General features: G+C 39.0%; 3 protein-coding genes and 1 long non-coding RNA gene across 6 annotated transcripts; 2 read left to right on the plus strand and 2 right to left on the minus strand.

Annotated features, from left to right (window-relative positions):
• Positions 1-210: 210 nt before the first annotated feature.
• LOC113096545 (matrix metallopeptidase-21-like) lies at positions 211-6,295 on the minus strand. The gene is made up of 7 exons (XM_026261954.1): positions 6,098-6,295; positions 4,836-5,460; positions 4,594-4,733; positions 3,268-3,409; positions 2,695-2,952; positions 1,468-1,640; positions 211-1,383 (listed from the first exon to the last, which is right to left on the minus strand). The coding sequence occupies exons 1-7, from the start codon at positions 6,239-6,241 to the stop codon at positions 1,075-1,077; spliced, it is 1,791 nt and encodes a 596-aa protein (XP_026117739.1). The 5' UTR covers positions 6,242-6,295; the 3' UTR covers positions 211-1,074.
• Positions 6,296-8,909: 2,614 nt separating this feature from the next.
• Positions 8,910-11,037, plus strand: LOC113096543 (DPY30 domain-containing protein 1). Of its 3 annotated transcripts, none has more exons than XM_026261953.1 (8): positions 8,910-9,209; positions 9,399-9,497; positions 9,591-9,638; positions 9,739-9,807; positions 9,892-9,975; positions 10,047-10,145; positions 10,776-10,829; positions 10,924-11,037. In XM_026261953.1, the coding sequence occupies exons 1-8, from the start codon at positions 9,063-9,065 to the stop codon at positions 10,942-10,944; spliced, it is 621 nt and encodes a 206-aa protein (XP_026117738.1). In that variant the 5' UTR covers positions 8,910-9,062; the 3' UTR covers positions 10,945-11,037. The 3 variants fall into 3 exon arrangements, with proteins under 3 accessions (XP_026117738.1, XP_026117736.1, XP_026117737.1); XM_026261951.1 differs by having other exon boundaries at positions 8,912-9,209; positions 10,044-10,145; XM_026261952.1 differs by having other exon boundaries at positions 8,912-9,209; positions 9,594-9,638; positions 10,044-10,145.
• Positions 11,038-12,590: 1,553 nt separating this feature from the next.
• Positions 12,591-13,408, plus strand: LOC113096544 (uncharacterized). Its single transcript, XR_003288536.1, has 2 exons — positions 12,591-12,755; positions 12,859-13,408. It is a non-coding gene; the product is annotated as an uncharacterized LOC113096544 (long non-coding RNA).
• Positions 13,409-13,561: 153 nt separating this feature from the next.
• On the minus strand, positions 13,562-22,651 carry LOC113096542 (leucine zipper putative tumor suppressor 2 homolog). Its single transcript, XM_026261950.1, has 5 exons — positions 22,391-22,651; positions 19,796-20,236; positions 18,476-19,009; positions 15,871-16,140; positions 13,562-15,789 (listed from the first exon to the last, which is right to left on the minus strand). Exons 2-5 carry the CDS (start codon positions 20,207-20,209, stop codon positions 15,184-15,186), a joined length of 1,824 nt encoding a protein of 607 aa, XP_026117735.1. The 5' UTR covers positions 20,210-20,236; positions 22,391-22,651; the 3' UTR covers positions 13,562-15,183.
• Positions 22,652-26,080: the final 3,429 nt, after the last annotated feature.

Here is a 26,080-nt window from a genome sequence, read left to right on the forward strand (position 1 = left end):
TAGAGTTTGAAAGGCTCAGTACTAGTAAAGAAATTAAACTGAAAGCCTGTTAAGCAGCTTGTCGTTTGATATTAAAAATCAGTAATGAAAATCATTCACATTGAGACATAAAACAACAAAACATAAAACAAAAAAATTAAAATCTGAAATTTATTCTGAAAGAACATGTTTATAACAAACAAATAATAACAAATATTAAATAACTGGTAACTCTTTACAGTAAGGATCCATTAGTTAATGCTGGTTAATATATTAACTAACATCAACAAACAATGAACAATACATTTATTGGAGTATTTATTCATCTTTGTTGATGTTGCTTAATGAAAATACTGTCATTCGCTTTTAGTTCATTTACAGTGCATCACACAACTTTAGCTTTTAATAATGCATCAGTATTATTAGAAATTAACATTATTAATACATGTTGTAGAAGTATTGTTCATTCTTAGTTTATGTTAATTAAAGTATTTAACCTTATTTTAAAGTGTTACCAAATAACTTATGGAATAAATATAGTCATATTCCAGCAAACAGTATAAATAGATACATGTTTTTGTCAAATCTCGATGCTCTGCATTGTCTGACATACATGCTGATTTATATAAATAAACTTCTAACTACAGAAGACCACACAAAAATATAGAATACTGACAAATAAAATTTAAATTAAATGGATGTGTTTCAGCTTTTGTCTTCTCCAGATGTTCACTGATGGACTGGAGTGCTGTGGATTATTGTGATGTTTTTATCAGACTCTCATTCTGACGGCACCCATTCACTGCAGAGCATCCGTTGATGAGACACTGATGCAGTGCTACATTTCTACAAACCTGATGAAGAAACAAACTCATCCTGATCTGGGATGAACTGAGGCTGAGCACATTTACAGCACATGTTCATTTCTGTGTGAACTATTGCTTTAACATAAACCTCCGGAGACTTCAGTTGTATATTTGAACTCATCTGGAAATCCCAGATTCAGATGAACGTCCTCATGCGCTCAGCGTCCGTTCAGTTCAAGTGCTGCAGGCTTCCTCATTCAGCATGAGGCTGATCTGAGATCAGATCTCATCATCTGCGTGCGGTTCTCAGAGAGCTGCTGTGGACGTCGCAGATGTCGAACCACTGCTGCTCCACCTCTCTGCGGGGCATGAGGCCGTTCGGTGGCAGCGAGGCGCTCCGTCTGCGATCTCTGCCGCTCACCATCCTCCAGAACCACGAGCCCTTCAGCAGGAACACTGTGTTGTGTGAGTACGAGAAATACGCCGCATCCAGGTTACCGAGGGGATGGTTACCGGGGACCACGGCGGGAAACACCTCTGTGATTTTTTGTGGGGAAGAAGAAGCCAAGCGGTGCATGCGCACATCAAACCTGAACACCTGCAAGTTAATATTCTGCAATTACTAAATCTCCATTGGACACTATTCATCTTGCATTAAGTGTAGAATATTAGCAGCTGTTACCTGTGAGCCCTTGAAGAAGTAGATGTGAGCATCTCTTCGGTCGTAGTATGCTGTGTCCACTGGTCCAGACACACCGGGAAAGCCTTCAGAGATCAGACGAGGGTACGAGCGGCCGTCTGAGTCTTCAGTGAACACCTGATCGTTCTCACTGTCATAACGCCAGTACTGCACGCCTGAAACATCACAGCAAATCATCAGCACATACATGCAAACATCTCAACTTCTGTACAGTAGCATGCAATTCAAAACCTTACAGTGCTGGATCATTTCATTTTGAAATAAATCTAATAAGTGAACAAGTACCATCCAATATACAATATACAAAAGGGCAATGTGCATTTAATGGAATAAAAAAATAAAGCAAAATACAAATGTAAAATATGTAAATAATAATAATAATAATAATAATAATAATAAAAATGCTAAAGAATGCTAAAAAAATTTACAATGCATAATTATGTTTAAAATAATGTTTAAAAAATGCAACAATAAAATAATTTACAATGCAAATGTAAATTATGCAAAGAAATTGCAAAATAAAAATCTTAAATGCAAAATATAAATGTAAAATATGTAAATAAAAAACAAAACAAAAAAACAATAACTGCTAAATAAAAATATAAAATGCAAAATGCAAATGTAAAATATGTATTTAAAAAAAACTGCTAAACACAAATGTAGAATGCAAAATAATGGGGAAAAAACTCTGCAAGAGAAAATGCTTCAGACAAATGTACAATGCAAAATTATGCTGAATGCTAATGTGAAATGTTTTAAAAATGCAACAATAAAAAATGTACAATGCAAAATGCAAATGCAAAAACCCTGCAAAATAAAAATATACAATGCAAAATATTAATATAAAAAAAGAAAAACACAAATGTGTAATGTAAAATAATACACATTATAAACATGAAAATATGTAAAAAAATAAATAAATATAATAAATTGATTGCAAAACTCAAATGTACACTATGTATTTAAAAGAACCCTGCAAAATACAAATGGTCAATGCAAAATAATGGAAAAAACATTGGAAAAAATGTAAAATGCAAATATACTGTAACAAAAGTACAGTTCGCTGTACACAGAGTTTTCTATTTGTGATGCAAATAAGCTTGTGCTGTAATCTCTGTGCAATGCATCTCTTTCAGTCTTTCAGCTAAGATTGTGTTTTTGTGCCCTCTCAGATGCATATGAATAAACTCATAATAAGTAAATAAATACCTTTAAAGAAGTAGACAGCGTCTGTTTTGCGGTTCCACACGTGAACGTAAGCATCCACGCCGCTGGAGGGAAGCCCGTGCCAGCCCACCTGCACCGCCACCGGATCCCCGTAGCGGGTTCTGTTGTTACGGTTCTCATAGAGCCAATACCAGCCGTCTCGCATGAAGTAGGTGTTAAACCGCACCACCACCTCGCCGTACGCCGTCTGCTCCTTCCTGATCCAGTCAAACACGGTGCTGAAGCGGCCCTTACACTCACCTGACAGAAAACACACACAAAAACTGACTAAACCAAGCCTGTTTTATTGGCATTGTGGGGTTATATTCACAACAGTCAAAGACATTTCCAACTCAAATTCTCATTGGTGTAAAATAATAAAAATCTCATTGTTATTCATGCATAATAACCATGCATGTGCAACAAATAATGCGTAATAATGCATACTAATGCAAATTTGGGTTGAAAGTGTGTTTGTTATGAAAACTGTCTCATATAATGTGTAGGAATCTTAAAATAGTTATCATATTCATGCATATGTATAATGATATTATAAATATAATCTCTGGTGCTCACCGTACAGGCTCTGGATGGATTTGCGGTCCATCCAGTCGATCTCAAAGCCGGCGTCCTGAGGAAGGTAACTGGGCTGCATGATGGATCCGGAGCGGTAGATGTGAGGAAGCCCTAAAACATGACCGATCTCATGGACCGCTACCTGAGTGAAACACACGACACGCTACAGTCAGTGATTCAGATCAGAGATTCAGATCAGAGATTCAAATCAGTGATTCAGATCAGAGATTCAGATCAGAGATTCAGATCAGTGATTCAGATCAGTGATTCAGATCAGAGATTCAGATGAGTGATTCAGATCAGAGATTCAGATGAGTGATTCAGATCAGAGATTCAGATGAGTGATTCAGATCAGAGATTCACATCAGAGAGTCAGATCAGAGATTCAATTCAGTGTTTCAGGTCAGAGATTCAGATTAGAAAATTCACATCAGCAATTAAATTCAGTGATTCAGATCAGAGATTTTCTTTTCACATCAGTGATTCAGGCCATTGATTCGCGATTCAAATCGGACATTCAGATGAGTGATTCAGGTCAGAGATTCAAATCAGTGATTCAGATCAGAGATTCAGATCAGAGATTCAGATCAGTGATTCAGATCAGAGATTCAGATCAGTGATTCAGATCAGAGATTCACATAAGTGATTCAGATGAGTGATTCAGAACAGAGATTCAGATTAGTGATTCAGATTAGTGATTCAGATTAGTGATTCAGATTAGTGTTTCAGATCAGTGATTCAGATCAGAGATTCAATCAGTGATTCAGGTCAGAGATTCAGATTAGTGATTCAGATTAGTGATTCAGATCAGAGATTCAATCAGTGATTCAGATGAGTGATTCAGATCAGAGATTCAGATCAGAGATTCAGATCAGAGATTCAATCAGTGATTCAGATCAGAGATTCAGATCAGAGATTCAATCAGTGATTCAGGTCAGAGATTCAGATTAGTGATTCAGATCAGAGATTCAATCAGTGATTCAGATCAGAGATTCAATCAGTGTTTCAGATCAGTGATTCAGATCAGAGATTCAGATCAGAGATTCAGATCAGAGATTCAATCAGTGATTCAGGTCAGAGATTCAGATTAGTGATTCAGATTAGTGATTCAGATCAGAGATTCAATCAGTGATTCAGATGATTGATTCAGATCAGAGATTCAGATCAGAGATTCAGATCAGAGATTCAGATCAGAGATTCAATCAGTGATTCAGATCAGAGATTCAGATGAGTGATTCAGATCAGAGATTCAGATCAGAGATTCAATCAGTGATTCAGGTAAGAGATTTAGAGATCTACATCAGTTATTCAGATCTCGCGTGTCACCTTGAGAAGACTGATCCCGCTGCCTGTGTTTGGGACGGTGAAATGTTCATCATCGTCGAAATGAATGTCCCCGAGGAACCAGGCATGAGCGAACTCTCGCCCGGCGCCGTCGAACCGCTGAGAGCAGCCCAGATGACGACCTGCAGGGGGCAGCAGAGGCTCAGTGATGATTCATTTCTGCTTTAAAAACAAACAAAAACAAGCAAGGTCTCTTATTTTAATGCTGTTAATGTTGAACTGACCTGTCCCGAAGCCCAGTCGGATGTCGATGTCCTCCAGAGGCGAGTCGACGTCCTCCACGAACTGCAGCGGAGAGACTTCGCTCCACATGCGGAAGGCCAGTCTGAAGATGTACTTCTGCTCGTCGATGGACAGCTGACTGCTGTAACCTTCTCCCATCAGACGCCACTTCAGCAGACTCTTAGAGAAGGCCATGTGTCCCTTCCACTCGCTCGCATCTCTCCTCCTCCTGCTCCTCAGAAGCGCCGCTAGGTGGCGCTGTTTCCGCCCGGGAGGTTCAGTATTATTAGCTGCAGCATGAGTGTGATTGTGTGTTGTGGTGCTGTTGGACTCGGCCGTCTCGTTCAGCTCTTGTTCGGCAGACTCCAGCTCCTCGTCCTGGTCCGGGACGCCACACCTGGGTTTATTCATGGCTGCTTTGGTGACGTCATCAAACACACCTGAGACGGGCAGACCGGACACCCGCTGGAACTCCTTCAGGGCCGAGATGAACCGGAGATCAGGGCTGCTGGATCTGGACACGCTTCCTCCCTCCTGAAGGTCCAGAGAGAGACTGACCTCGGTCTGACCCGCTGGGATCTGAGGATCATCTCCGTCTCTTATGAAGCCGTACTTAGACAGAAACCTCTGGAATAATAATGCAGAAGCAGCCAGAGATCAAAGAGTTTGTCAGGAATCAAGACCGAGGAGAATATACACTTACGTGATATTACCTGCATAAATGTAAACACTATTAAAATAATTCTAAAAGTAACATGTCAGGGTTTCTGAACATTTCTGCTCAGCAACGGTGAGAAGAATATACAGTAGGCTACACTTCAAAAATAATCATAATACTTAAATACAAGAAATAATAATAAATGATCAAAAAATGTACATTTTAAGGTTATTTACATTTCTGTTCATCAAAGGAGAAGAGAATACACACTCGAAAATAAGCATTATATTTCAATAAAATTAAGATAATGTACTACTTAATTATTATATATTAATATAATAATTCTATAGGTATAATACTGTATTAAAAGTTATTTGATGAATAAAAGTTTAAAAACATAACAGCATTTATTCAAAATAGAAATCTAATAATATACTCTACTGTTCAAAAGTTTTGTGTCAGCAGATTAATTTTTTTATTTAAAAAAAGGAATGCTTTTATTCAGCGAAGATGCTTAAATTGATAAAAAGCGACAGTAAATACATTGTTACAATAGATAGATAGATAGATAGATAGATAGATGGATGGATGGATGGACTGTCAGACCTGTGCAGTGTCGGTGTCGGTGATGAGTTCCGCCTGACGGATGTCGTTCATCGCATCTGAATGATCTCTGCTGTGGAAGACCTTCTCCGCGCTGATGAAGATGAAGGTCCAGAGGATGAAGATCAGCCGGATCACAGCCAGCATCGTTACAGCTCCGCTGCGCGTCCGTGTCCTGCACTGAGAGTGAGCGTGAGCGCGCTCGAGCTCCACGCGCTCTTATAGTGACGCGCTCACGCGCTCGCGCCTCTGTGTGAAACAGCAGGATTATTTCTCCAGAGCTGCTCACCTGAAGCCACGCGACTCACACCTGCCTGAGAAACACTCTCACACTCACCTGTGTCATCATCACACCTGCGCTCACCTGAGTTCAGCCGGAAAACACATTCTAAACATTAATAAAAACATTAATGGAGTATATAGGCTACTGTACTATTGAAAATAAATTAAAATAATTATCATTTAAAATAACATTTCAAGGCTATTTAAATTTCTGATCATCAACACTAAGTAAAATATACATTTGAAAAAAAAATTATTTAAATACAATAAAAATAATGATATTAAATCAAATATATTATAAAAAATATAATTATTGTTTTATTAAATATTTCTGTACATAAATTAAAAACAATTACAAACATAATCTAAAATGTACCATTATACTCATCAACACTGCGGAGAATATAGACTTTTTTACACACTATTTTTTAAATGCAATTTAAATATTTACTAAATGCTAAAATAATTTTCAATTTATTTAAATTTCTGCCCATCAACACTGAGAATATACTAATAAATATAATTACACTATAATACATTTAAATAATTACAAATGTAATTAAAAAGGTAAATGTAATTTAAAATTCTGCCCATCAACATTAATTGAGGAGAATATACACCATTAATTTACATTTTTATTTTATATTTCATCTTCCATGTCAGCACAAAAGAATAACATTTCAATTATATTTGCATAATGCATAATGACAATTATACATATGTTTAGGTGAAAAACAATTATTGCAATGATGCAAAAAAAGAAATGCATTCACAGCTGTATTTTTAAATTCATATTATATAAATATAAAGAGTGCATTCGCAAAAACAGATACCACAATTTTTAACAATTTTTTTTTAACAATATATATATATATACATACATACATTTATATAATGATACACTGCATTATTGAGTCACAGCTGAGAATGAGCTGTACATAACAAATATAAAATCTATTCTTCTGGTTTTGGGGTAAAATATTGCATTTGCATGTTCTTTAAAAATGTAGTAGATTTAAAAAATACAAATAGAGAGTAAAGAACTGCAGAGAAACACAGAGCACAGAGGAAGAGGATGAGAGAGGAAGGTGCTTGTCATCTGGCTGTGATGATGCACAGGTGTGTTCAGATCATCAGGCAGGTGTGAGCAGATTTACTCAGCTGACAGAAACAAAAGCCCTAAAACACACACACACAAACACACACTTCCTTCATTAACAACCACAAACTTAAAACACTGATCAGGGACGTGTGAGTCCCACCCGTGTGTGAGAAACCCTCTGATGGGAAGAACAGACAGTAAAACAGTCTCGTCTCGTGATCTCCTGATCGATCAGGACTCGCTCGTGTCCTCCTGAAATTAACTGCTACAGTTTCCTAATCATACCTGAAGATGCTGTCGCTTTTCCAAGCACATAAACTGACTTTTCATTCCATTTGTCTTTCACTCTGTCCCATTCTGTAGAATTAAAACATTGGAGAATCAGCAGAAATGAACTGTGACAAAACCAACACTATAAGTCACAATGCAACACAAAGCATTAATGCTCGCAAACAAAAGTATCTTTAACATTTTGATCCTGCATCTATTTTTGGGGGAAAATGTTTAAAAGTGATGAAACTGTGACCTCTAGTGAGCACTTACTCTTCTTCCACTTTACAGACAACTGCATTAACATTTAGTGCATTTGAGAAGCCCTGTTTTATAAGTTTCTATATTTAGAAAGATTAATAACACTTTTGAAACAATCCCTCCACACTAAACAAATATCTCAGTTCATTTTATTACTTGTACTGTAGTTCAAGGATATTATAGTTACTGTAACCGGAGCTGGAACTAAAATTAAAACCTTTAAAAAAAAAACATTTGTTACTTGAATTTTTATGATCAAATAAAAACTTGATCAAATTTGTATTGATAATATACATTTCCATGAGTCTTTCTCACATTTTCAGGCCTTGAAATGACTGTATATCCATGAGAAAACTGATTCTTCACAGTTGTTGATGGAACAAATTAAAATAATTAATCTGATTTAATAAAGCTTGTTTTTCTTCATTTTAAGTCATGTTGCAAAGATGGAAGTGAGATCTATTGCTCTTAAAGATAAAAAAAAAAGCTGTTCCTGGGCCAGTATATTTTTTAAAAAGTACACTTTCATGCCATGTTTAATAAAGTGTGCATATTAAAGCATCTGGTTTTTAGGGGGATGAATGTGCACTTTAGTGTAATCAATCATATACATGCTCAAAACATTTCTGAGGTCAGTGTTCTCAAAAAATATGATGTTATTTGCACTTTCTAAAAAACGTTTTGCAACCTTTAAATGGCATTTTAATCATGACAGTGAAACTGTACGCTCTTAGAATATTACAAATAAACGTTGAAATAACGTTTACCTTTGAGTGAAAATAAAGTTAGTAGAATGCTGTAAAAAAAACTGTTTTTGAGACTTTTAAATAAGGTTGTAATCTTCATGTTTCTGTAGGAACATTTCTAAACAATAGTCGCAAGCCGGAAGTGTTTCGATGGTGCGCTGTTACCATGGAGATTGTAACCAAAACACGCTAATACAAACAACGTGTCTGCGCGCTAACTTTAGCGACAACGCGTCTTTTGACGGCGGTTTTAATGTTTGATAAATGAAATAAGGTTATCTGTTTTCTAGGTTGATCGTGTGCTGAGATGGACTCGCAGTTTGTGAGCGGGACTCTGGGGCTCTGTCTCTCTCAGGGTCTCGCCGAGCTGATCGAGCACAGACCGCAGGATCCCATCGAGTCCCTGGCGCTCTGGATCCTCAAATACAAGCAGAACCAGGAGCTCCAGGAACAGGTCACACACACACACACACACACACACACGCACACACACACACACACACACACACACACACACACACACACACACACACTAGTAATGGTGTCTCAGAGGGAGTCTGGTGGGGCTTCTGGGTAAGAAACGGTTGATGCCGTCATTCAGAGCAGGATGTTGCTGTTATTAATCAGAGCATCATTTGATCAGAAATCATCTCAGAAGAGAGAGTTAGAGGAGGAGCAGCGGCGTCTTCATGCTGAAGCTGTGCATCAGAAACTCCTGCAGGACGAGGAGACACAGCTCCAGGTGACCGCAGCTCACACACACACACACACACACACACAGATTAAACCACACTGTATGTTCCTCATGATCACTCACAGCTCTGTTGTGTTTCAGCAGCACACACAACCAGCAGACGAGAGCAAGCTCAGTCCTCCAGATCAGGTCTGTGCTTCTGCTCAACTGTGTGTAGCACTGACACACACACACACACACGACTCTCTCTGCTGGTGTATTACTGATATCATTCAGTCTCTCTCTGCAGACAGACACTGCACAAGATCCTGGAGATCAGACCGAGTCCGAGACCGTGAAAGAGCTCGCAGAAGATCAGGTGATCAGTCGCATGAAGATCCTCTCCATCAGAGAGCTGTGCTAAATAAAACCCGCTGCTCTTTGCATTTTCTCCATAATGAAGGAGGACTCCGGCGAAGCTGTCGCAGGTGAGGAGCAACCCTCTGAGACCCTGAACACACACCAATCACAGTCTCAGGACACGCAGGTGAGATCACGAGACACGTGGATCACAATCGTCCCGTTTTCATGAAGATCTAATGAAACTGTGTTCAGAAGGAAAACCATAAAGCAGACGTCCCGTCCGAAGAGAACGAGCCTGAACCAGAGACGACAGAAGAAGACTCTGATGAGAGACGGACAGAAACCGAGGACAAAGTGAGAATTCTGCATCGTCCAGCAAAACTTAAACTAGTTTAGAGTCTAAAGCTCATATCATACAGCTATCCTGCTGTTTCAGAACCATACAAATAAAATTAAATACATAACACCATCTAAAAATATATTAATGCTGATGGGAGAAACTGTGCTTTTAGAAGCTGCCTCACAAACTGATTCAAAACATTCAGAACGCTGCACACTAGCGACACCTGCTGGACAACATCAGGCAGTGCAAGGAGAAGAGTTCATAAAAAGTGTTTTTTTAAATGCAATCTACCAAACATTAAATACCATTAAAAGCGAAGTCTCTGTATAATGCTATTTGGTCAGTTTATCAGGATTGTTTTTGTGTGTAACCAGGCCAATAAAAGACACTAAAAGTGGAACTAGAAGAGCAACATTTAGAAAAACCATTCACTCATTCACTGAGTCCTTAGATCTGCTACAATGTTTCATGACAGTATCAAATTTCAAAGCAACTCTTAATTCATCAGTTGTACTGTACATACTGTAAATACAGTTTATAAGTGCATAAGGAGCCATAGCTAAAAAAAATGTGTGCAAGCATTTAAAAAAGAAAACTGTAAGAACTCCTTCTTCATTTCTGATATGTGCAATGATTGACAGGAATCAGAGCGAGCAGAGACTGAAGACGCATCAGACGCAGCCGAGAGACAGCAGGTGACCCTTCACTTCACTCACTCAGAGAATGACACGCTCGTGTTCATGCAGAGAGAGATTGTGATGTGTGTGTGTGTGTGTGTGTCACGTGCAGGAGGAAGAGGATGGAGCCTAAACACCAACATGATGTGTGCTTCACATTCTTCTGTTCTACTAGTCACTTAAATCTCATGCATACTGATATTAAATTATACTCATGTTTACTGAACTTTGCTGTTGTGTTGTACGTTACATAATCAGAGTTTGTTAAGTCAGTCTTCATTAGCTGTTATGTTGAGCTTTTAATCAAGTTAATCCAAATTAAGTTTGAGATTCTTAGGAAAAATGGGTCTTAAATTTTTCTGTGTGTTCTATTTTAAATTTTAGTAAGTGAGGTACAGTTTTCTCCATGAAAATAGTCCATGAGATTAAAAACCAAACAAAAACCAAACACCCAGAGTGCCTCAGATTCATCAGATGATCAGCTGTAATCGCTGTGAGAAAGAGCAAATGTTTGTGAGAACAGAGGTCAGTCTCCTCCCAGCTTACACAACATTCACAGCCGCTGAGCTCCAGGAAGACCTCGTGAGCTGCTGAACACTGATCACACACACACACACACACACTCCTTCAGTCTGCTGCGATGGAGCTGGTGACCCGCGCCGTCGGCTCTCTCGCTCTGACCCTCATCGAGGCCTTACAGTCTTTCACGGAGCTGTTCCTCACACAGCCGCGGTGCGCAGAGCTCTCTCACCTGAGCGAGAGCGACCTCAGGACACTCGGAGGTGAGTGAGGATGCTGTTCCTCTACATCTGTAGACTCAGCTTCTCAAACCTACCAACCCCTGACAGATGTTCTGCTTGTGACGTGTGTTTTATTTACTATACATATGACACTTGATTTGAGGTTTTAAATCTAATGAATGACATTTTTTAGGGTTAGGGAAAATAAGAGAAATATAGTGAGGGTTCTGTGCTGGAAACAATTCGTTTTATTCCTTTTTTCAAATTTTTGGCATAAATCTGAATAAGCCATTATTTTATGTTCAGTTTTGTCTTTTGGGTTGATGTATCTGATTTGGCAAACGAGGCACAGATTTAGTTTGAAACAGGATTATTTGGCAAAGTCTGACAGATTTGTGATGTAACCGTCTCATGACTCGTGATGTCCTGCTGAAACGCTCTCTTGCCACAGTCTTGAACGTGAAATGTGAATTTGTTCCCGTGATCTGCAGATGATCGAGTGTTTAAGGCCAGAGAACTGTGGGAGAGTTCAGGAGCCGTTATCATCGCTGTGAGGAGACCGGGATGATTCATGTGCAGAGAGGTACACACACACACACACACACACACTCACACGCACACACACACACTCTCACACACACACACACACGCATACACACACACACATACACACACACACACACACACACACACACACATAGACACACTCACTCACACATACTCACACACACACACACACACACACACACACACACACACACACTCACACGCACACACACACACTCTCACACACACACACACACACACACTCTCACACACACACACACACACACACGCATACACACACACACATACACACACACACACACACACTAACACACACACACACACACACACACACATAGACACACTCACTCACACATACTCACACACACACACACACACACACACACACACTCACACGCACACACACACACTCTCACACACACACACACACACACACACACACACACCCGTCACGTCTCTGTTGTGTGATCAGAGAGCGTTCTACGGGCCGCTGAAGCGCTGGATGGCTGTCTCGGGGATCCTGCGGGCCGGAGTCTGGACGAGCGGATGGAGGGCGTATCAGAGAGGATTCTGGGGAAACGTGCGGGGCGAAGGCTTCCTGCTGGGGGCGGTGTATGTCATCGGACCGGGTGCACAGGTGTGTGTAGATGGGAACGATCACACACAGTCAACACAGCGATCAAATAAATACATACCCCAAATCTTGCTCAAAACCACCTTCCTGTCTGTTTATTGCTCAGGGAATCCTGCTGGAACACAGAGAGATGGAGTTCGGAGACAAGGTCAAGAAGTCTGACGTGATTCAAGCTGTTGAACAGATAAAAAATGACACTAAAAAAGCCTAAAATATCACACGCTTACTGAAAACCCCTTCAGCTTGAATGTGTTTTATTCTAAAGTACTCCATTATATATGCATGCGTGTGTGTGTGTGTGTGTGTGTGTGTAGTTGATGACAGACTGACTCTAAACTCAGATGAAGGATCAGTCTCGATGTTTCTTGCTCTACACACACACACAGAAACCTATCAAATACACCAATAAAACACACACTATCATCGATCAAATGTGTTGTTATTATTTGTGAATGCATTACTGTGTATTGAACTGTGTCCCTGCAGCACAGAAGCTAGTCTAGGCTAACAAAACAATGTGATTAATTATCAAACACATTGAGAAATATTAAATGTCAAAAATGTTCTATTTTAACGTGAATCCAGTTAGGGTCAATTTGGCCGCACCATAAAGATCAAACCCAGATTTGTAACACAATTAAAGATGCTCAAACATGTTCATTGGCTGTATTTGTTATTAGCAGTGCTGAGCCCTTTAACAGTTTAATTGATCCTGGATGGGTGCCGGGTGAACGCCAGGTGTTCAGGGTTAACGACAGCCTTTAAAAACCATCAGATTGTGGCTAAATATTGAATAAAACACAGTAAATGTGAGTCACTGCAGGTGTTTAATTACAAACCGCTCATAGGAACATTAAATATACAGCACGAAAAATATACAATGTATTGGCTTCATACAAATACTGTTATTTAATTAAAAAATTACAATACCGCCACAATCACCCACGAGATACAAGCACGGCTTTGGTCTATTCACAGTGGCTTCTACATGGTACGCTTCTATACGTTATTATGTGAGCGTCTGTGAGGAGTAATGGGTTTGTTTTGGTGTAAATATAACAGTCAATAGCTTTTATGAGAGAACAGAGTTTATATTCCTCACATTAGTGTTAAATCACACCGCGTTCAGCTCGTGTCAAAATTACTGCAAGAGATTCTTCTTGGATGCATGTGCAGTTTGTTGTTGATTTAAAGAGCCTAAAACGTCATAAATGCATTAAACTACTAAAGAACAAAACCCTTTTTTTTTTTTTTTACGTGAGAGTAGCTTGAGGTTCTATCTTTGTAATTACGTGTTCAACAAAGACATGAGCAGCGTTTACTGATCAGACGCTCGTTTACAGTAATTCTGACACGGCACAATCACAGTATTACTGTACTTTTGACTTTAAACCAGCAAACCAGTCTCATCACACACCATCTCAAATAAAGTCTGACTCGTTATGAAACGCCTGAGAACAACAACAGCGTCTTAGTGCCATAGTAAAAAAAAAAAATGTTTTTAACTTTATTTTCAAAATATTACAACTTTTTATGACTTACATCTGGTGATTTTGACTTTAGAGATTTTATATTTTGAGAATGAAGTCAAAAGTCACTTCAATATGAGAGTGATGTTGCAGAAATAAGTTGTATTTTACATATTAAAAAAAAAAAATTTAAGAAATACAAGATGAAATTGTGATTTATTTTAAATAAATTTCGAAAATAGTCGATTACGAGAAAAGCCGTAGTATTGTGCGCTGAAAGAGTAAAGTATTATTATGAGAATAATCGCACAATGCTACGACTTTTTTTTTCTAAACATATCAACTCTAATCTTACAATACTTTATTCTCATATTCCTACGACTTTATTCTGGTCATTTTGACTTTATTCTCAAAATATTACGACTTTAATCTCGCAATGCTACGGCTTTATTCTTATAATGTTAATTCTTATTTATTTATTTTTTAGTTCCCCCTCAGAGGTGTCTCACGTGATTGCGTCCCAAACGTCAGGCATCCTTATTAATAGTACTATTTTAATAGTTATTATTTCCGCCAACCATTTTCTTCCTCTTGATGGAAACGTGCTTTATTCGCGACAGTTTTACGCAGTGTTCCAAGTTTTATTTGCAACTTTGGATGGAAACGTAGCTGATGGAAATAAAAAGTGCACTTCTGTGAGTTTGTGTCACATGTCCAAAAGAATTAATGACACAGAGTTAACGAAGTTGCACCAATTATTGTGCCACACAAATCATTTAACAAACATGAAAAGGTATTAGGAGCCGTTCACACAGATTCCACTGGTTCTCAACGCTTCATGCATGTGTTTGACCTTTGCACTCACGCATTAATGTGTCTCGCTTTCTAAAAACGCATTCTGTGTGAACGGTTTCTAACTCGGCACAATCTGAAATGAGTGCGGCAGTAGACGATTACTGATGTCAGATCTCGGTCGCAGCGATGTCGTCGAACGTGACTTCGTTCCCGCTGCTGTCATCGTCCTGTTCCCGGTTCTCCAGCTCGAGGCTAATCTGACGGAGCGATCGCTCCAGATCTCGGTTCCTCTTGTACATCTGCACGTAGTTCTGCTGCAGCTGAGACTGATAGCGGATCACTTTATCCTTCTCCTCCTCCCAGCTCTTTCTCTCGCTCTCGAACGCTGACGCCTGATTGGACGAGCGCTGGGTTTCGTAAGCGAGCTCCGCCTTCAGCCGGTCGATCTGCTGCTTGTGTGCCTTCAGCTCCTCGCTGTCGTCTGTGCGCAGGTGAGACGACTCTTCTTCCAGACGGCTTATTTTGTCCCGGAGCAGCTGGTTCTCGCTCTTGCGGCGCTGCAGTTCGTTCTCGCAGACCTCGAGCTCCAGCGTCCGTGTGTGTGAGGCTGTGTGCGCCTCCTGCAGCTGACTCTGACACGTCTGAAGCTCGGCTCGAACCTCTCGCAGCTGTCCACGCAGCGTCACCAGCTCACCGACACGCTGCGCCAGATCGGCCTGCAGGTCCTTCATCTGCTGCTTCAGCAGGGAGATCTCTCCAGACTTCTGACACACCTGAGAGAGACACAAGGAGGTCAGAGGTCATTGAGTTCTGAGTTTTTGCTAAACAAAACAGAAGTGTCTGTGACTCCTCACCTCCCACTTGGTCTCCTCCAGTCTGGGCCCCAGCTGTGTGTGTTCTCGTTCGTAGGATGTGCAGCGCTCCTCGAGTCTCTGGTGCTCCTGCAGGAGCTGTGTCATGTCGTCCTGCTGCTTCTTCTTCTCCTGCTGAAGCTGAAACACCTGGAGCTGCAGGAGCTGATGCTCGCGCTGCGCTTTATGAGACGCCTTCTGCATCTTCGCTGCACACGTCTGTCTGAACTCCTCCATCTCCAGCTCTGTGCGCTTCTGACGCTCCTCGTACACCTGCACACACACACACACACACACACAACCTTTAGAATCTGTGACTGGAGTTTGTGTGCTTAACACCAAAAACTAAACCTATATTAGCATCTGCACCAACCACGAAAGCAGGATGGATTCTGATTGGCTGTTAATGTTTTTATCCCTTGTGATTCCAATGATATTGTTTCACTGTTATCGTTAGAATTGTAGTGTGTTGTTTTTGTACTAAATGTAATTTCCTCATCGTTTTATTTATAGATATTAGAAAACACTGATCTGAGCCCTGAACCAAACCAAGGATTAATCACAATTTAAGACAAAACAGTATTTTAAATTGTGAATTTGGGTTGTTTGAACAGATATAAAGTATATATTTATTTTTTCCCTCAGTGAAGCAATAGAAAAGGACTTGAATGACAAACAATGGTACAATTATTATTTTTTTTTTAGCATTTACAAAAATTACAATAAATTGTACTTAAAAATACATATATTTTTAAATGTAATTCTTTATTTTAATATATTAAATAATTCTTATAGATTAAAAAATAATAGTATTAAATTATAAATTGTTTACATATTGTGCGTGTATGTATGTATATGTATATATATATGATGTATATGTATATATATAATATATATATATATATATATATATATATATATATATATATATTAGGGGTGTAACGATACGCGTATTCGTATTGAACCGTTCGGTACGACGCTTTCGGTTCGGTACGCGGTACGCATTATGTATACCGAACGGTTCGTTGGAGTAATTAATTATATTTGAAAAAAAAAAAAAGAGAGAGAAAGAAATATAATGATATGCGTTCAACAAGGTAGCCCAATAACCCAAACAACGTAACAGGCAACGCCCCTGACACTCCCGAAGAAGAAAAAAACACCATCTTATATGTTTATGTTAGGCTACTCAGCAGGCGCTCGCTCACTCAGTACGCGCTGAAGGCTCGTTGCAAAATAGCCAATGCGTTTAACAGACTAGAAATGAGAAGATCCCCCAATAACCAACAGGTCTGGTGTTTGGGTGCACTTTGGATTCCCTTTAAGCTATAATGGTGATGGCAAGAGAGTGGTGGATAAATAAACAACGGTATGTCGCATCTGCAACATGACAGGGTACACCAGCGGGATTACAAAAAAAAAAAAAAACCAGCGGGAATATCTGGGATATATGCGTCAGTACTATCTGGGAAAAGACGAAAAAAAGGAGAAACATGCACGCAGCAAACTATCCCTGCAGCATTTAGACACTATAGCTTACAGGGAATCCAACCCAAACACCAGACCTGTTGGTTATTTTAGGATCTTATATTTCTGGTCTGTTAAATGCATTAGACATTTTGCAACGAGCCTTCAGCGCGTGCTGAGTGAGCGAGCGCCTTAGGGGCCGTTCACATATCGTGCCTAAAAACGCATGGAAAACGCTAAGCGCGTCTTTCTCCTCCTTTCCAAAGCGCTCGGGCAGAAGCGCTCATGAGGCGTCTGTCTTTGCTAAGCAACAATGACGTGCTCTCTCCATGAGACGCGGAAATTTCAGCGAAGGATAAATGGATTTGCAGCTCTAAAAATCGCTTGCAGTAGCTCTGCTACTGAATTTATTTCAAAATTGCAATCCATATACAACTATGATCAGCTGTTCCTTCATCTTGGCTGAGCTCTCAACGTTGTTACGGGAAAGGATGAAGCTGATTGGTTGGTTCTTGTCACATGACCCGCGGTGCGCTTGCGGCATTCTGAAAAGTTGAGATGTTTTTACATTTTGCTGTATCTAAAACGTATCGAACCGAACCGAACCGAACCGTGACATCAGTGTATCGTATCGAACCGAACCGTGAATTTTGTGAACCGTTACACCCCTAATATATATATATATATATATATATATTTTTTTTTTTTTTTTTTTTAATTAAAATAAAGTATTAAAATATAAAATAAGTTTACATATATTGTGTGTGTATATACAGTATATAATTTTTTTCTCCCTTTTAATTTATTTGAAAAGGGACAGTGTAAAATTTTTAACATAAATGTTTCTATTTAATGCATTATACCAGATTTTGACTAATTTTCATGTCCATTTAAATGTCTATCATTATTATTATAATTATTGTTATTATTAAAAACTTATTTCTACAGAAATGTTTACTTCTGGAATTGACTGTTGACCTGTTCATATCAGTTTAATATTTGGTATTTTTCCACAGTAGTCTGGCTCAACTCTAAGTTCTCAAGTCTTCAAGGTAAAGCTAATTCTCATCTTGATAAATCCTCCGAATACAGACTGCTTCTGGTTTAGTGTTGTTGGAGATGAAATCCGTCTCTCACACACCTGACAGATGGCTACTTCGTTGTCGTCCAGGTTTTCTCGGAGCTGCTGCAGCTCCAGGTCTCGCTCCCTCAGCTTGTCCTCCAGATCTCTGACGATGGCCTCGTAGGTCTGGATGGGTGCCGGGGACAGCGGTTCGGTCAGCAGGGGCCCGCGGCCGCTCAGGGAGCCCGTGCTCTTGCTGGACGAGGAGCGGCCGCTGTCCGAGTTGGAGTTTCCGTGATGTTTGCTCGCCTCGCTGTGGCTGGGGTTGTACACGGGGCTGTTATACGCCGGCAGGTTGGTTAAAGAGTTGCGAGCCGTGTCCGTCATGGTAAAGGACTGGCTGGTCAAAGCGTTGCGAGCGCCGCTGTAAGAACTGCGCCGTTCCATGGTCGCCGGCCCAACATCTTCGTCCTCTGGAGAACTCATGCTGAGGTTTCCTTGGCTTCCCGACAGACCGGCTCCGAGCCGCGGGGACAGATACTGCACGCCGTTACGGCTCCTAGGGAGCACGGGTTTGAAGGCAGTGGGTCTGATTATGGCCTGCTGAACGTTCTGAGAGAAACAAACACCAGAAATCATCAGGATCTTGATCAAAACTTTTTGTTTGGAATGTTAAATGGGCCAGTTTTATACAGCACATATCATTCACAGTGGTATATAATACAAAATGCTTTCCATAAAAGTAATTAAAAAACAGTCATAAAATGTTTGAAGGAAATTAAAATAATAAAGCATTAAAAATTGCGTAACCAGCACAATATAGAATAAATAAAAGTGATATTATAGGTAAACATTACATTTAATAGTGTTAGCAAGTTTGTTGTGCTGAAGACCTTTCTCATAATCTAGATCTTATTTAATAATGTAAATACGGTATAATTTAATTAATAAAATTTATAAAAATGTAATACATAAAAAATAAAACAATTAATGTAATAAAATGTATAATATATATATTTATATATTTACTTAAAATATAAATATATACCAAAAAAAATTCAAAAAAAATCAAAAAAAAAAAATTCCACTTAAAATATTTAAATGTATAAAAATACTTAATTTAACTTTATATATATATATATATATATATATATATATATATATATATATATATATATATATATATATATATTCTGTACAATATTAGAATTTATATATACATACATATATACATATATGTGTGTGTGTGTCTGTGTGTGAGTGATTATATATCATATCTATATATATAAAATGTTGTTTTATTAACTTTTTTTTCTTTAAGCTATTGGCCTTATTATAACACAGGGAGTCACAGGAGGGAAGGATAACTGAATCATTTTATTAAACCATAACACTCACTCTTTCTAATTGTCCAGACACTGGAACCAGTTTCGGAGGTGCGTCCAAACCAGTTGTACCCACATCCAAATGATTATCGTCCCAGTCCCTTATCAAGTCCTCATGCGAATATGAACGAGTACCGAAGCCCTTGGTCCTACTAGCGATGTTCCTCCTCTTGCTGGACGGAGTCCGGCTTCCCCTCTGAGCGTCCTGTGAGGTTTCGGACAGCAGGCGTCCGGAGCCCGGCGTGCCCTTGCGGAATCTGGTGCTGACCTCAATGTTAGCGCGGTCAGGATAAGAGACGTGACTCTGCATCATGCTGCTGACGGCACCCATCGCTCCCATCATGGGAGGTGAGGCGGGATGGAGACGCGGGTCCAGGCCTGGTCCCGGATGGTCAATAGACACGGGGAGAGACTGGACCAGCGCCATGACCGATGACACACGAGATCAGAACACCTGCACCGAGAGAAAACACAGGTTAACTGGACAAACCATGAATGTCCGGTTAGTCTTCTCATCAGGATCCGTGTAGTTTAACACAAGTGTTCAGCAGCATATGGGATTAATCTAGATTAGAAAAATGCATCCCAATTTGATCTGCTTCAACAGTTTCAAACAATACATTCACTAAAGCCGATTAAATAACCGTTTATAACATCTGTGTGTTTGCTTTGCTTTAATCAGATTGTTTAAGAAACTGCTCTCGCAGCCCTTTTGCATTGTATTTCAGAGCTGCATAATTAATAGAAAGTTCTGTCATGAAACTTTAGATGGCGCAGTCCGATAGGTTCATTATTCACATGTGAATAAACATGTGAGCCCTTCACCATCCCCAGCTCCACCTGTATAGATCTGCCACAGGGTGATGTCATGTTGGGCTGTTCAAACTAATTATGAATCATTTTGGTGAAGCAGAAATTAGACACTTAACCTTTAACACAACAGCCTGCCCTGCCTAAAAGACATAAGCAGCAAAACAAAGTCATTTCAGAAGTGGAGCAAGTTGCTATTTTAATAAAAGTTCAAACATTTTGTTTATAAATCTTTCACTCGGCCAATTAAAAAAGTTGCTTGTCAAGAAAGAAAAGTTGCAGCGTTTTTTGGTGGTGTAAATGTAATTTACTCTGAAACAATATTCCCATCAGTGTTTTATCGGCTCTTACTTACATATTCTTTATGGATGACTCACTGAATCATTGACTCACTTGATTCGTTCAAAAACACTGAATCATTAAGTAACGAATCACTTACCGCTGAACTCCCAGCATTAAATTGAAGGCTTTCAGAAATTACACACAACACTGTACAAAGTTGCTTTCCAGACCCTTCACCGTCTCTGTTCCTGAGCGGTGGAATGAGATTAAATCTCCATATGACCATCATAACCTTCAGAAAACAGCTGAAGACAGAAGAACTAAACTAGCTACAGTCATAAACAAATACACATGCTACAATTACTCCTCTTTAAATGTGAAAATGAATCTACATCTTCCTCTTCTGCTCTAGTTTGTGTACTTGATCTAGTTTCCTCTTGCCATCGTGTACTATGATGGACTGCTTGTTCCTCAAGTCAGTTTGCATAATGAATACAAATGTAATGAAAATCTGACTGCAGCCAAAATCCCTCACTTGGTTGTTTGAGTCGTCAGATCTGTATTTACAGAAAGCCTACTGTGCTGCTTTGAACAAATGCATCAACATAACGTTGTTTTTTCAGCTAAACATCACGTCGCTGTCCTGTTCATTGTTCTGAGACGCAGAAAACACTCCAAAAGCAGCGTGACTCGAGCTGCCTCCTACTTCCCTCTGACTAATCTGACATTTTGTTGAAGACAACAATGAGATTAAACACAGAACAATGTGAGGATTTTGCTTAAAGTCACATGACATGAAAACAGACTCAATTACTTCCTTAATTCCAGATGTTGTTGGAATTTTCAGATTCATTTGGAAGTTGATCAAATTACAGAAGTCAAATGAGTTGTGAATGTTATCTAATGTTTCTCAGATGTATCTCAAGATAAAAAAAATACAGTAATTTAATGTCTCTTCTCAGTATCTCAAACTGCTCAGATTTGCCAAGATTTGTATGTCTGCTTTCAAAATACAGAGATCGTGATGCCTCGGGGAACAAATTTAGGTAATACAACCAGTTTTCTTATCATGATTATAATGTTGCTTAAACGTTACAAAAAAAACAGTTTTACAACATGCTACTATCTTTTTCATCCAAAATATAACTTAAAAGGTTACAAAAAACATGAGGACATTTTGAGAATGTTGTTCTAAGAACATTTTCTCAACATTATGAGAACGTTCAACAACTGCAGATAACATCAAGACATCCAGAGAAATTTGTTCAAGGAGCATGATAAGAAAATATATCAAATATTAATAAAGTTACAAGAACATTCCATAAACATTTTGTCCTTTATGCAGCTGTTAATAGATGTCATTTGAGATGAGATAATATTTCATTTAGTCTGAGCAATGCAAGTGTCTTTAGGCATAACAGGGTTTTAAGATTGAACTCGTGGTCTCCTGCTGCCTGTCAAACAATGACACAGTTACACACACACACACACACACACGGTTCTGTTAGTCACATACCTGATGTTAAATCCTGCATGTCGTTTGGTTCTGTGTCAGTGATACGATGCATCTGTGTCCGTCAGTCGTTTCACTTTCACTGGCTGAAGTACTACATTCTCACTGTGTGTGTGTGTGTGTGTGTGTTAAATGTAGCTCAGTCTCCATCCTAGAGAGAACAGCGTTTGTTCTCGAATCCCTCCTAGCGCTCTCCAGCCTCCTGTTTCTTCCCTTTTCTCTATTTCATCAGTAATGATGGCATGTTACAGGAATGTTCCACAATCAAAACAATACCAACAACTCTAGACCGTACATAACTATTAAACACACACTCACACACACACACACTCTAATGATTCAGTGATTCTCAACCAGGCGTACGACATCCACTAGAGGGCCTCGAGATGACTTAAAATAAATGAAAACAAGATAAAACCAAGCTTTAAAATAAGAAATAAAAAAAAGATTCAAGATATTGAGGTACTTTTTTTAATTGCTTTTTCCACCTGGATTTTTTAAAACATTATTTTCTTGTTTAAGGGAACATTCCATTGTATCATTTTTGCATTTATGAGAATGTTACTTTTAAATGTTTCAAAAGTTGCAACTTTTGAATTCCAAAAGTTTCCAAAGTGGTTTCAAATGTCGGAACATTTAAAATGTTTCGTGGAAAAAAAACCATTCAAATTTTTTTTTTAAATCTCTGAACAAACGTACCATTAACGTCTATAACATTCTGAGAAGGTTCCCCGTTATCTTTTTTATTTAATGCTGTTCCCTTGCGATGGGATCAGCTGAGACGGATGTTAATAGAAGGTGTAAACGCGACCCTCATCATCTTCAGTTTTTAGATGAGCTGCTACTAATTTTACTTCTTGTAAAGTATTCTGGGCCACAGATCTGTGTGATCAGACCTCAGGGACATACGAGCGTCACAAATAGCTCAACGTAGAATATCAGAGATCGCTGAGAGCAGATGAGTTCATGGCAGACATCTACTATATGAACACAACACACTGAATGTCATCTGACGAACCCAGAACAATGATTGACTTCAGTGCATTGCATTTGCTTTGAGCAATACTAACAGTGAAGCTTGAACAAATAAACACTCATAATGACAGTGATGAATGCAAACACTGATTAAATACATCATCATCTCTCTTCACACACACCTCCAGAGCTAACTTTTGAATGAGCGTGCTGTGCTGGTATATATAGGCTAGTGTAAGTAGGCTACAGCGTGCTGTGTGTCTCTCTCAGGTCCTGTAAATGGGTCACACTGGACACAGTAAAATTTGTTCTACAGGAAGAGCAAAGCAACAAGATCCAAGATCCAGTGAAGAGAACAGAACGACACGAGACGAGAACATATAATCAGGATCAGCTTCAGACAAAATTGACCCACACAAACACACTTTCTATCAGGAAGTCTTGCATCTGCACATAATTAGAGATGTTCCGATACCCTTTTTCTCTTCCCGATACCGATTCCGATACCTGGGCTCAGGGTATCGGCCGATACCGAGTACTGATCCGATACCTGGGTGTATATCTGTATATACAGCTGTATATACTACTAGCCCTGTGTAAATTGCTAGAATGTTTTTATGGTGTGCTTCAGACAGATCCCTCAATAAAACATGAACAAATACATGGTGAACTACTGTATTTATTACAGTATTTTTATTATCTAACATGAATTTGACAGTATTATTTATTTTCTTATGCAAAAAAGAACTTCAAATGCAGCCAAAAATCTAACACCGCAAACTAAAAAAGGTATTTAAGTTTTACAATATAACTGTATAAAAAACTGCAACAAATAAGTCTAGGAATATAAAAAAAGATCTATTAATCAGATAATCTCTAACAAGTAAAAAACAAGTAAAAAACAAGCAACCATCTAGGCATAATTATTATTATTATAGAGATGTATTATTATTACTGTAGGCTACAACAGTAGCTTTATATATTGTCAATTTACTCATGTAAACCAAACATTTATTTTAATGGGCTGCCATGAAGATCTTTGAGTGTCTGTGTTTATGATATGACAGTATTCTCAAATGAAACGGTAAATTCTCATGAAGTGACGGTTTTATGCGTTCGTGTCCTCATGACACACAGCAGAGACTACAAAACAGCGAGCTCTCGCGCATCTGTGCCAGTCACCCACAGAGATGTAGATTTTGCGGGAGTAATATTTAAATAGTATTTTGCAGTTTAATATTCACAGACACTAGTATATATTCGGCTACTGTCTGGAGCCCTGCGTTTTGACTTACACGGAAGCGACTGAACGCAGACCGGTACTGAATATACTCGAGAGTCTGTAACTACCGGTACTACAGAGACATACTGCTAACCACTGATCTATAATATAGTAGCGGCTTCACTGTCTTTTGGCAGTTTAGAATGTGATAAGTGATCCAGTCATATATAGATAAGGGCTGCTAACGCGTTTTCATTTCTTCTTCGCTGCTCTAAACAGGGGTTGCTTGTGGCAACACAGCACAACTTCCTGTGTTTTCAATGCATTTTGAGCAGCGAAGAAGAACCGTGCAGCGGTTAGGCAAAGCTTGCGGTCATAACTAGGTCTTTTTTAAGAAAATGGTATCGGATCGGTATATGGGTTCATGTACTCGCCGATGCCGATGCCAGAATTTGTTGTGGTATCGGAGATATTTCCGATACTAGTATCGGAATCGGAACAACTCTACACATAATATGATGTTTTATTAACACAAGCTTTGAATTTACAATCTTGTCACCCATTCATAATGTTTATCATCTATATTAGGGACAAAATATATTGATTGTTTTTTGGGGTGAACTATTCCTTTAAACTTGAGTTGATAATGTTGTTGTTATCAGTCCTCGGGTCACTAAATCCTGCAGGGCTTCTGTTATATAAGAGACGATGTGTGATGCTGGGATCTGCTCCTGCGTTTGATCAGCAAACATATTTATGATCAGATTTCTCAGAATGAGGCCATTAAAAATATATTCTGATACAAGCACAAGAGATTCTGGGTCAAGGGCTGATGTCTTGTATGATTTACAACAAATACTTCTAAATTTCATGATTAATGTAATGTGTTACTTGCGGTTTCGTTAAAATTTAACATGGTGCTTGCAATGCCAAGGTCATGGGTGCGATTCAAAGGGAATGAATGCATGACCTGATCCAATGTATGGCTTGAATGCAATACAAGTAACTTTGGATAAAAGCATCTGCAGATGAATATAAGTAATGCATTTCAATTGCATGAAGGGCAAAAATGCATGAAATTAATTAAAAACAAATGTATAGCTTAAATGCCATGTAAGTGCCAAACACATTAACGGCAACAGAAATAGCATTTTCTATTGCATTTATCTTTATTAATTCCTTTGATCAGTGCTTGAAGTTCTAACTCAGCACTTGTCCTGTTGTTGAGTTGGAGTTTAGTCATTGTGGAGAACGAATCCTTTATCTGAATCTGTATTTGCAGCACTGCTCTGATCCTCTGACTCTTCTGCGATCATCGCGGCCCAGTTTGTGTGCTTGTGTTTCTGTGCTGGACACGAGGACAGAGATCCGGACAGCTGTGGGTCACTTTCGGGTGCCCGGCGGAGCCAAGCTCTCACTGGGAACCCTGCCTACAACAGACCTACTTTAGATGACCAGAGAAAAACAGAAATCCCAGATTCAGAGAATTCAGAGAG

Source organism: Carassius auratus, unplaced genomic scaffold, assembly GCF_003368295.1.
Source record: "Carassius auratus strain Wakin unplaced genomic scaffold, ASM336829v1 scaf_tig00215979, whole genome shotgun sequence".
Classification (NCBI taxonomy): Eukaryota; Metazoa; Chordata; class Actinopteri; order Cypriniformes; family Cyprinidae; genus Carassius; species Carassius auratus.